The sequence below is a fragment of the Epinephelus fuscoguttatus genome, linkage group LG22, assembly GCF_011397635.1.
Source record: "Epinephelus fuscoguttatus linkage group LG22, E.fuscoguttatus.final_Chr_v1".
In the NCBI taxonomy this organism is placed as follows: Eukaryota; Metazoa; Chordata; class Actinopteri; order Perciformes; family Serranidae; genus Epinephelus; species Epinephelus fuscoguttatus.
Window position 1 is genome coordinate 24554652 of NC_064773.1, and position 12226 is coordinate 24566877.

Below are 12226 nucleotides of genomic sequence, written 5' to 3' on the forward strand. Positions count from 1 at the left end.
TCCTGAGGGGTCTTTGCTGCTGCTCTCCCTGCCTTAGGCTTTCCGTGTAGGTGCATGGAAGGGCAGAGAGGTTTGCTCTCTCCGCCTCAGGCTTTCCACGTAGGCACACAGAAGGGCGTAGAGCTGTGCTCTCTCTGCTTTAGGCTTTCCACGCAGGTACATGGAAAGGCGGAGAGATATGCTCTCTCCGCCTTAGGCTTTCCACAAAGGCACACAGAAGGGTGGAGAGGTGTGCTGTCTCCGCCTTAGGCTTTCCATGTATCCACATGGAAGAGCAGAGAGGTTTGCTCTCTCTGTCTTAAGGCTTTTCACGTAGGATAGAGGCTTTCTGCATTGGCCCGAGGAGAGGCAGAGAGGCCCCAGAACAGAGCCATACCACCAAATATAATACTGCAAATGGAAAAAAAGTTTTCTTTGACTCAAGTGTTCCTTGCTGAAATAATGACAGACCTTCTCAAGAAAATTAGTTGTCTCAAAAAATAAATTATCTAAAAGATAAAAAGAGAGAAATATTCTCATAATAATGATAAAGTTTCATCAAATAATGACCTTTTCCAAAATAGTGACTTAATATCTTATAAAATGAAGATAAATTGTTTTGAGAAAATTTCTCATTTTGTTGGAATACTGTGTCATTTTTTGAGGTACTAAGTCATTATTTTGACCAAGTTTCTTGTTTTATTGATTTATGGTATCTTTTTGTCTCCACATTGGCAGAAATGGTCTTCCGTAGGTAATTAATGCAATTTGGGGAAAAAAGTGTGTTTAAAGGCAAGATTAAAAACTAGTGATATAATAAACATATCATTAGTAAGCCAATTGCATCGGACTCCACCAGCCTTAGTCAGCGGTAAAGCCTGACCACCACCTGCTGCTGTGATTGAGAGTACTTTAAAACTAGTCAAACAAGCAGGGAAGTCACAATGGCTAAAAATAATTAGTAAATGGTTACAAACCTGCCGTTGTTCTGTATGATAACATCCCGTGTCTGTCATCCTCAGGTGGGGAAAGGCTGCTGTGCTGCTCTCAAAGCAATGGGCTCCATCGTCTACGTCACAGAGATCGACCCAATCTGTGCCTTGCAGGCTTGGTAAGACTCCGCTTGTTGAGCTTCTCATGGCTAACTGCAGGGGTTTGACGTCGCAGTGGTCTCATGTCATCATTATCTTAATCACAGCATGGACGGCTTCAGGCTGGTGAAACTGAACGAAGTCATCAGACAAGTGGACATCGTCATCACCTGCACAGGTCAGTTCAGCCACTGTCGGTGAAGTTGAAAATGCATAAGGAACATACAGCTCTGTCAGTGTTCCTGCAGGATGACTGGACAGATTTTCAGTCATTGTCATCAGAGTCTAACAGTCACTAATCAAGCTCTGAGCTCAGCAGCCGGGGAGTCGTCCTGAACACTTAATTGGAGCAGAGAATTACTTGTCTCTCTGCTTCATTACCTAATACTGCTGGCAGGCCTGAAGCAGAGGGTTCTCTTAATCGTGACTGCAGTTAAACAGAAAAGATAATAAAAGGATAATAAAGTAGAAGGAGGTACATGGCATTTCTGTAAGACTTCCCCAATTAAGTTACAAAGTGGTGTAGAATAAATAAAGCAGGACTAGCATTAGCTTTAATAAGGTCATGTAGTGGTAGCTCCACTAAGGTCGACTCATTAGAGCCCTCGCAGCAAAATTCAGAAAGCTGTGTGGATTCCTAGTGAATTAATAATGCTGCCGTAGTGAAATACAGGCGAAATTAGTCTTCAGTTGATTTGAAATATAATAAAATCTGCTGAGAAATCATACATGAAATTATTCACACCCTTTGAAGCTAAATACAAGTCATCCTTTGGCATTTTCCCGGTTTATAAAAATGTAACTAGTGTTCCACGTGTCTGCACGACTCAAACAGGTGGAGCACTCCAACTTAATCACACCTTTAGACATAATTAACTAGCCTAAATGGTGACATGAGAGGTAATTAAAGCCTCATTTTACAGAAATGGATATAGACTCAGTTCCCAGATTTCCCATATTTGAATTTAGAGCTAAATCCAGTCCCTTTTCAACATGTCATTTGATTAAACTTCAAGAACACTCTCTTTTTTTTGTCTGTATCTTTTTGTCAATTTTACATTTTTGTTTTCTCCCTGTTTTAATCTCTTGCTTTTTGTTCATTTGTCCTCATCTCTCTTCCTGATATTAATCTTTCTCCGTTCATCAGGCAATAAGAACGTGGTGGTGAGAGAGTACCTGGACCGCATGAAGAATGGCTGCATTGTCTGCAACATGGGGCACTCCAACACTGAGATCGATGTGGTCAGTTGTTAGTTTGTATTAACGTCTGAAATTTTCATCCGCAGTTAGTTTCACTGCAAGATAACTCACATTAATTTTGTGCATTACTTCTTGCTACATCTTCTGATTGCTGTTTGGCTGGTTTAAATTCACTTTGGATTATGTCCTTGCGTTTTATACATTCTTCTCAGTCTAGTTTGACTTTCTTTTTGTTTTTGTATTCTCTTCGTTGTCCATTTTGGAGAAGCTAGCTAGCACAGACAATAATGCTGCCAAGTAACGTAGAAGCTTTACTATGCAGGATTATCCAAAAAACAATGTACAGACTCATACTAAAGGAATCCCTCTCAATCATCACTTATAACTCACTACAAGTGTGTGACCGTGTATTCACCAGCCGAGACCCTGCCCTCTGCCTGTATTTCTTTTTATTTACAGCAAATAGCTGAAATCAAGACTTTACAAAAAGGTAGCTGCGGACACAGAGGCAAGTAAACGCAAATAAAGCAAGTTGAAACGCCAAGGGGACAAAGCTCGTTCTAAAGCTAGAGCGAGTCTGTGGTTGACTTTTTACTTTCACATTTGCTGGCAATGTTTACTTGAGGGGAAAAATGTAAGAGGAATTGAATGTTTTTATTAAAGAGACAGCAATCAAGGAAGCAGTTCAGACACTAGAGGAAGTTGTGACTCACTTCTTAAAGTACCTCAGTGCTGGAAAAGACCAAACACACAATGAGTCAACTTCTGGCCCGTGATGGCTGATGGATAACAGCTCAGCTCAACAGAAACAAGAAGTCCGGGGAGGGGGACGACAACAACTACGACTAGAACCAAAAACAAATAATTGCTCATGATGTTGTGCTCATCCTGTAGGCCAGCCTGCGGACTCCTGAACTGACCTGGGAGAGAGTGCGCTCTCAGGTGGACCACGTCATCTGGCCTGATGGCAAGAGGATAGTGCTGCTGGCTGAGGTACACACACACTGGCTCACACTGCATCACACACACACTACTACTCAGTAGAGGAACTTTAAAATTCAGAGTTTATGTTTATGTGTGCGTGTGTGTGTTACAAGCTGTGACAGAATGAGAGCAGTCTGTCAGGGCCAGACAGACTGCCAGCCCGTCGATGCCTTTGTCTCTGCTGCTGTTTGATCTCCAGCAGGTTTTAACCACATCAGTACACCAGCTCCTCACCTCTCCCGCCTCCATCTGATCCAAAATAGTGTTGTGTTCCAAAAAAGACATTTCTTAAAAGAAGTAACACTTAATATCATCTTTTAGTATCTCTGAAATAAAGAGAATTTTAGATAGGTGGTTTTCTTTAAAGTTTTAAAAGAGGGTACTTTGTCATTTCTTTTTGTTTCATAATTGTTTTACAGTCTAATACTAATGTAGAACTGTACACATTTATTTATACAAATTCATGATCTGTGATTGGGTCTATTGATAAACCAGAGAGAGACGGGCCATGCAATCAGGTTTTGTCAGCCAAGACACCGACTACATTTACATGCACAAAATATTCTGGTTTTGCCCTTACTTTGATAAAGACAATATTCCTACATATTTGCTCTTCCTGTTTGCATGCAGCCATGCATACTCCAATTAAGGTGCCACAACATGTCGTTTATGATGTCAAATATGGAAAACAGCTGCTTGTGTGGCAGCTGTGGCTCAAGAGGTAGAGCAGTTCACTTGACTCCACTAATGAAAGAATCGGCAGGCTAAACTCCGGCTCCTTCAGTCGGCATGTTAAAGTGTTCTTTGGCAAGATACTGAACCCCAAATTGCTCCCAACAAAAAACTGGGAGTGTGTATGATTGTTTAAACTGAGTAGCACGAGGGACCTTGTATGGTGGCCTTGGCAACCAGTGTATGTATGTGTGTTTGAATGGGGGAATGTGACATGTAGCATAAAAGCACTTCAAGTGGTCGGTTGACTAGAAAGGTGCTATGCAACTATGCAGCGTTTCCGACGTGTGGCACCCTTTTTCGACCGTGCGAACACAGCGTCCTTCTTTCATTCCTTCAGTCATCAGTTTTTCGTCGGCCTTACAATATTGGCCCATACCCAAAAACCTGTTAATATTCAAGTTATTCATGATGTTAAAAAGTAGGGCTGTTTCTTCCTCAGACCAGAAATGTGGGCTTTTCTTTGGGCATGCACCTCTACAACAGACCAAACTGTTGATTAGTTTGTGTGTGTGAAACGTATCCATGACAACAGGTCCAAACAATGCTCCAAAAACTTGAAACAAATCGGCATATCCAGTATGTCAGTAGGTGCGGAATAAGGCCTAATTCTGTTGGGGGCCAGCTGACACTGGGCGAGAGGCAGGGTACACCCTGGACAGGTCACCAGACTATCACAGGGCTGACACATAGAAACAGAACCATTCACACTCACATTCACACCTATAGACAATTTAGGGTCACCAGTTAACCTGCATGTCTTTGGACCGTGGGAGGAAGCTGGAGTACCCGGAGAAAACCCACGCTTACATGGACATAACATGCAAACTCCGTACAAAAGGGCTCCCCCACCCTGGGGTTCGAACCCTCCACCTCAGGCTTGAACCTGGAACCCTCTTGCTGAGGAGCGACAATGCTAACCACTGTCCCACCGTGCCTCCCTTTCGCCATTCCACTATTCCGAGTCTCTTTGTACAGTAGTGAGAGGTCAACGCAGCACGGTGACACAATAAAGAAACGTCTTCCATAATTAACACATATGGTTTTAATAGAGTATGGGAGCGGGGGACTCATTAAAGGTCTGAGTTTCGATGAGTCATGTGATTTTTAGTGCTCACTGGACACTCAAACCTTATTAATGGTTTCAATTCTGCTTTCACCTTGCGGTAACAACACAACCTGTCTCTGTTCCCTCTTCCTCCTAACTGCAGAGTGTTTCACTTTTACATACTAACTACCTAATTTACTGCAACACTTGGGATCCAAATTTGCTCACTGCAATGCAGCATCTTAGGCAGCAGCGACAGTTTAGTATTTTGGGCAAAACATCATCTCTCTTAATATGAGTTTCACAGCAGCGAGTGTCAGAGCGAAGACGAGAGAAAACAAACAGTTGCAGATGAGACTTCACAAACCGACGGGGCTTGTAAATGTTTGTGTGGGACTTGTTATCCCTGAAATAGATTTCTACATCATGTCACCCAGAGTGCATGCTCTGACACTTTGTTCTCTCAGCTGCAAATTTAAGACCCTTTGTGCTTTGCCTTTGCCTTTGTGTACTCTGACCTTGCGTTGCTTTGTCTTCCTCTGCAGGGTCGTCTGCTGAACCTCAGCTGTTCCACTGTGCCCACTTTCGTCCTCTCCATCACCGCCACCACCCAAGTAAAAACAGCAGATGCATTTCTGTCCAATTTACAATGTTGCACATGATTAGTTTTGTATTTTACATTTTGTGCTCTGCTCTCACTTCATTTCTTTTCATCACTAACAAAGATGTTGACACAAGCAGTTGTTTGTGCATGAGTGTGAGTTAACACTTGTGTGTCTGTGCCCAGGCGCTGGCTCTGATAGAGCTGTACAATGCCCCAGAAGGACGCTACAAACAGGATGTTTACCTGCTACCCAAGAAGATGGGTAAGATTTCTGTCAGTTTGGATTTTAAGAAAATAAAACTGCCGAATGCATGAATACAAAAACACAAATATGAGTAGAAATGCCAGTTTTATAACACAAACACAGCAAGATATCAGGCCAGGGAGACACAAAATAAGCTTGTTTGGTGCTTAAGTAGCCACCAAACAGGAAATGATAACAGAGTTTATTTTTGCCCCGACAGAGAGCCTGCAGGCATATTGCATTTATCTCAATAGACAACACAATCCGTCTCATCTGTTCAGTCTAGAGTCGTCTCCCTGGATATCTTATCATTCACAGTAGAATGAGCTCTGTGCGTGCGTGCGTGCGTGCGTGCGTGCGTGCTCACAGCCCACAGCATGTCAGCAGCGTTGCCCGTCACATTTCCTGGCGTTCCCTCGGTGGGTTAGAGCGGAGCAGATACATAGTAAAGAGAAACAGGGAGCCAAATGTAGGTCACTCTGTCAGTGAGTGCTACCACAGCACGCACTGACAGAAAGATGATGGAGAGGAAGGAGGGAGGGATGAAAGAAAGGGCTAAGATGAGGAGAGATGGAAGTAGGGACACAAAGAAGGATGAGGAGTGGAAAGCAGATGAGGAGAAAGAGGAAGAGTGAAGAAAAGAAATGGAGGGATGGTTAATCTGGGAGCCTCCCTCTTCCTTTTCCCATTTGAATGATTAATCAAGCACAGACGCCTGATGAATGCTAACGTGTCCCTCTTCTCTCCTGCCAGATGAGTATGTGGCCAGCCTACATCTCCCTACATTTGACGCACATCTCACAGAGCTGAGTGACGAGCAGGCCAAGTATCTGGGCTTGAACAAGAACGGGCCCTTCAAGCCAAACTACTATAGGTATGGAAACACTTAAACATGACATTCTTGTTTCGACAGGCCTGTAGGTGGTTCAAGACGTAATCTTAGAAAGGAAGAAACTGAAGTTTGTAAGTCATTACGATTAGAAACCTTCTTAAAGTAATGACTTAGTTTCTCAAAATAGGGAATTATTTTCGCAAAATCATAACTAACTTACCCCAAAAATAATGACTTATTTGTCTTGAAATGACTTTTGAATCTTAAAATAATGACTTATCTCGAAATGACTTACTTAGCTCAAAATAATGACTTACTTACCTTAAAATAATGACGTATGAATCTTAAATAATGACTTACCTATCTCAAAAATAATGACTTACTTATCTCAAAATGACTTACCTGTCTCAAAACGACTTGCCTATCTCAAAAAAAAACAACCAAACAAACAACCTTACCTCAAAATGACTTACCTATCAAAATGACTTCTCTTAAAATAATGACTTACTTATCTCAAAATGACATACTTATCTAGAAATGACTTACCTATCTCAAAATTACATCTAAATTATCTCAAAATAATGTCTTATCTAGAAATTACTTACCTATCTCAAAATAACAACTCACTTATCTAAAAAAAATGACTTATTTCAAAATAATGACTTATCTTGAAAGTACTTACCTATCAAAATATCTTATCTTAGAAATCTTGAAAGTACTTACCTATCAAAATGACTTACTTATCTTGAAATGACTTACTTATTAAAATGACTTACCTTAAAATAATGACTTACTTATCTCAAAATGACATACTCATCTAGAAATGACTTGCCTATCTCAAAATTATATCTAAATTATCTCAAAATAATGACTTGCTTATCTCGAAATAATGACTTGCTTACTTAAAATTATTTTCCTCAAAATAATGACTTATCTCTAAAATACTTACCTTTCAAAATGACGTACTTATCTCGAACTGACTTACCTATCTCAAAATAACATCTACCTTATTTCAAAATGACTAACTTAACTCGAAATGACTTACCAATCAAAATAATGACACACTCATCTTAAAATATTGACTTATCTAAAAACAGTGACTTCATATCTCAAAAAAAGACTCTTTTATCTCAAAATGAGGCTCATAATGACTTTTTATGGCAAAATAATGACTAATTGCAAAATAATGAGACACTCTCAAACTAATGACTTACTCTTTATTTTGGTGAGATAAGTAAGCTGTTATTTTGAGATACTAAGTCATTATTTTAAGATACTTAGTATCTGAAATTGATTCAGTACTTATAACTAACTTATCTCAAAATAAGAACTTTAGTATGTCATAATTATTGTTTAATATCTCAAAAATGTCATTATTTGCAGTAAGTCATTATTTTGAGATACAAAGTCATTATTTTAAGAAAGTCTTCATTGTAATGACTCACTTTTTTCATCACTTTTGCAGATATGGGCTTCCATAGAGTCCTATAGGTATAGGGTTAGGATTTGTTTTTAGGTTGCAGCAGCACCTTTAGTATTTACAGCAACTGTCATCCGAACGTGTGCTTTCTCTTTTTCTCCATCAGGTATTAAACCAGTGTTGGGGTTGGACTGCAGATAATACTCCATGAATGGCACAGACTCAAAGAGGGAGAGGAGGAGGGTGAGGGTGAGGGTGAGGAGAAGAGAAGGAAGGACGGATGGACAGAGCAGTCAACACACCTGCTTTATATTCAGGGGGGGTAGGGGAGGAGCTCTAATTGAGCCTGAGGGGAAAGGGGAAGGGGTGGAGGGGCGTGGCTCCTTCTGCGCTTATGGCAGCCATTTTATTTATTCATGCTCTACAACAATAATGGTAACATTAACTCTAACTCTGTGGAGCTGCTCCTGCCATTTGCCATTAGCTAGCTCCCTGACATCTTCTCCTGGAAGATATTTTACTTCCCTTCCACTCGTCATTTCACCACCATTATCTCTTTCTCTTTAGACGCTCATTTGTGTGTGTAAATCCTCCATCCTCCCTTCCCATTGCCAGATCTTTTATTGTTTAACTATTAAAGATGAAATTATTGATGCTAAAAAGATATATACTATATAAAAAAACTTGATTAAAAAAAATCTGTGTGAATGAAGATTACCGTTGAAGATTTAGTGACGGACACTTTTTCCTGTCCTTTTTTTTTTTCGCCGTTGTCTTTTCTTTTCTACCTGTGATTATGTTTTTCTCTTGTGTAATATTGTGAGGGCGGGGTTAGATGTAGTGGGCGGGGTTAGGCGGGATCTCAGGGTCCAATCATATCATGTCTTTTATTTGATCGTTTCATTGAGATTCACCGTTGTGTCTGTTTTTAAACTCTTTTTTTTTTTTTTTACGCGTTCTGTCCCTTCAGATCAGCCTGTAGTTTGTCATCACTTTTCTCGTAGTACGACTGGACAGTGATCGGGTCTTCCCACCTGTCACTCAAAGCCACAGTGAAACCATCTCATTGGCTGCTGCATTCTCGGCTTCCAGCTGCTCACATGGCGCCAGTATTGAAGTAATGAAAAGTATTTCAAGCTTGTGAGAGCTAACCTTTTCATTTTGTCTCTTCTTCCTTTGCCAAGAATGACTATACTGTATTAGAAGCATGGCACGTTATCAGATCATCAAAAGGGGTATACTGTATATTTAGATATTTATATTGAAATTAAGATTTTCTATCTTTTTCTCTCCTCCGCCATCTAATATCATTACTTTCCGGAGGGGAAAAATCAACATATGTCATAAAGATAAGCAATTAAATGTTCTAATGATAAGTGTAATAAATGTACTTTAACCCTCACTTTGAATACTGTGACAGAACATATTTACAGAGATACCAAATGAGCAGCAAGTTGCTGCCTGGCCGGTACTTAAACAGATATCTTCAATCAGGTCCTCATTGAAAAGTATGGTGCTGTTAAGATTTACTGTACTTACCATACACACCACAGCTCTTTGGTACTCACATATACTGTATAGTCAGGGGGTTCATCTTAAAAAATAAAATCTGGGCTCTGAATTCCACTGATTTATTTTTTTTCTATCCAAGAAGCACATTTATACGGAGCCCTCAAAGGCCCGAACAATGATATTTCTTTATCTCTTTCTGGACTTTAGGGGCTCCGTACATCTACCGTCTGTAAAGGGATTTTTCACCTTTTTAAATCCAAACTTAGCGTGCTATCTCTGATATATTTTAGCTTCTTCTTCCCCACCTGACAGACTTTAGATTCCACCAGTACAACGAGCTGCGCAGTCACCATCCCCGGCAGCTCGTCCCCAGCTGACCTGACGCTGGAAATTACAAAGTCCTGACAGTCATTTCGCCTGACAGCCAAGTGCACCCTGCTGCTATACTGGCTCTGCACCTGAACCAATCAGATTCTCTGCTAACCTGCTGGGAGACGCTGCCAGCTCTGCTCTCACAAAGAGGGATCAAATGCTCCGACACACACACACACACATATACAGAAGCTCATTATCCAGGCCTGAAAATTAACTGTGCTGTATGTGGAAAATAAATAACATCATTAGCTGATTTTTGAACAAGAGGAAATAGCACAAAACGCTCTGTTTGCCAGTTAATACGTACAAATATGCACAATCCATGCAATTTTGCTGTGTGACATTATGAGTAACATCACTACGTAACATTAAAAACCAACCAAGTGTTCAGAGGAATGTTTCAACATTTCGGTAAATATCTTTATTTGCTTTTATGTTAGTAGAAAAAAGATAAAGAATCAAAAACAAAATCCCCCATCCAGCACTTCTAAAGCCAGGTTTTTGTACACCTGAAACAAAATGGACAACATGTTAGTTAGTGAGCTTTAAAGGTGCAGGTAGGTAGATTTTGTTACCTTTAGACAGAGCCAGGCTAGCTGTTTCCCCCCTGCTTCCAGTCTTTAGAAGTCCCTCCAGGATTTTGAGCGCTGTTTTAATGATTGTTGCAGCCAGAGATGCCTCATTTCACGCCAGCTTTCCGGAGAAAAAAAAAAAAAAAAAAGAAGAAGCATGTTTTGATGTTTATAGGCGTTTTTTGCAATGAAATTTCAGGGGCAAGTTAAAATTTGCAAAAAATAGTTTGGTGCTGTCTCAGATTCTGAGCAAATTATTATGAGCATTCAGTGTTTCGCATTGCAATAGAATCTGTTTGTAAAGGTAGGAGAAGTTGGGGGGCAGCAACAGCTGATCAGCGCCGATCAGCTCTTATTGCCGTTCGATGCGTGGCGGAAGGACTGTACCTGTAAAGGTCTTTCCTTCTGCTGTCTCTGCCCGCTTAGCACAAGCTATTACTTGTCACATTCTGCTGCTTGCAGCAATGGTTAACATCCAACACCAAGCTGTTAATCGCACACCAAAACTGCTCAACTCTGTTGTTAAACCTGTTCATGACCGTTGGGCAACTTTAGCTGTGTAATGCTAACAGTTAGCCCTGTCACTGCAGCAGCAGTCTCATGATTAACAGAGAGAGCTATAGAGGGGCTGAGTGAATCAATATATTACGCGCACTTCTCCAATGAAAAGAGATTTCACTAGTTGTACATTGATCGATCACAACATGGCAAAATCCTGGAGGGACCACTATATGCTAAGCTAAGCTAATTGGCGCCTGTTTGGCGTACATACATGAGAGGGAGATTGACCTTTCCGTGTATGTCTCGACAAGAAAGTGAATGATGTTATTTCCCAAAATGTCAAAATATTCCTTTTAAATTGGCAAAAGCAAATGAAAGTCTAAATAAATTGAAACTTTAAAGGTGCGTAGGAACCTCTCAGACAAACCTAGCATTCGCCGATGTAGGCTACCACCATGTAATGACAAGATCCTACACTGTGTCACAGCCCATACAAACCTCAGTGTCACTTTGTTCCCTGCAGATGTTTGTGCATTTCTCTGTCTCCTTGTGCTGTTGAGAATCCCCTCTTAAAGTAGTGTGACCTGTCGTCAGTGTAGCCCTGTTGTCTCGAGTCTTACTTTTCCCCTTTTGTGAGTGTGAGTGTGTGTTTAAGTGTGCGACCGCTTGAGAGGAAGCTGACTTTAGATGATGACGTGCGTAAGTCTAAACGTCTTTCTGTGTCTGTACACATCCTTTTTTTGTTGGCCATGGTTGCTTCGTGAACAGCTGCCTCAGGATCCTAGCCTGTGCATCAGGGGGACAAACCATTTTTTGTTTTGTTTGTCAGCTGTAAGCTGACCAACAGACGGGTGGGCGGGGGAAGACACCAGCATCATATATGTATATACATACTATATACAGATATGAAAACCTTTAAAATTATAGGAAGGTAAAAGAAGAATCCACTCCTGTATTTATTGTTGTAAATCCTCATACAGTGCAAACTGGCAAAATTCTCAAACATGTTTTAAGTTGTCTAATAAAGAAAAAAACACCCTATGTTTAAAATATTGCAAGTGATAATGGTAGATGATGAGCAATAATTTAAAACATTCTGTAATCTTAATGAATAAAGATGTAAAAATTGTAA

At 40.5% G+C, this 12226-nt stretch overlaps 1 protein-coding gene across 3 annotated transcripts in view; it reads left to right on the top strand.

Moving 5' to 3' along the window:
- The window catches only part of ahcyl2b (adenosylhomocysteinase like 2b), a 66591-nt gene extending 54365 nt beyond the window's left edge, over positions 1 to 12226 (top strand). For all 3 annotated transcript variants that reach the window (XM_049566560.1, XM_049566561.1, XM_049566562.1), the window contains exons 10-17: positions 1002 to 1090; positions 1178 to 1248; positions 2218 to 2312; positions 3165 to 3263; positions 5580 to 5648; positions 5822 to 5900; positions 6636 to 6756; positions 8301 to 12226. In XM_049566560.1, coding sequence (XP_049422517.1) covers positions 1002 to 1090; positions 1178 to 1248; positions 2218 to 2312; positions 3165 to 3263; positions 5580 to 5648; positions 5822 to 5900; positions 6636 to 6756; positions 8301 to 8307 — 630 coding nt within the window. In that variant the 3' untranslated portion in view covers positions 8308 to 12226. The remainder of the gene's footprint in view (positions 1 to 1001; positions 1091 to 1177; positions 1249 to 2217; positions 2313 to 3164; positions 3264 to 5579; positions 5649 to 5821; positions 5901 to 6635; positions 6757 to 8300) is intronic.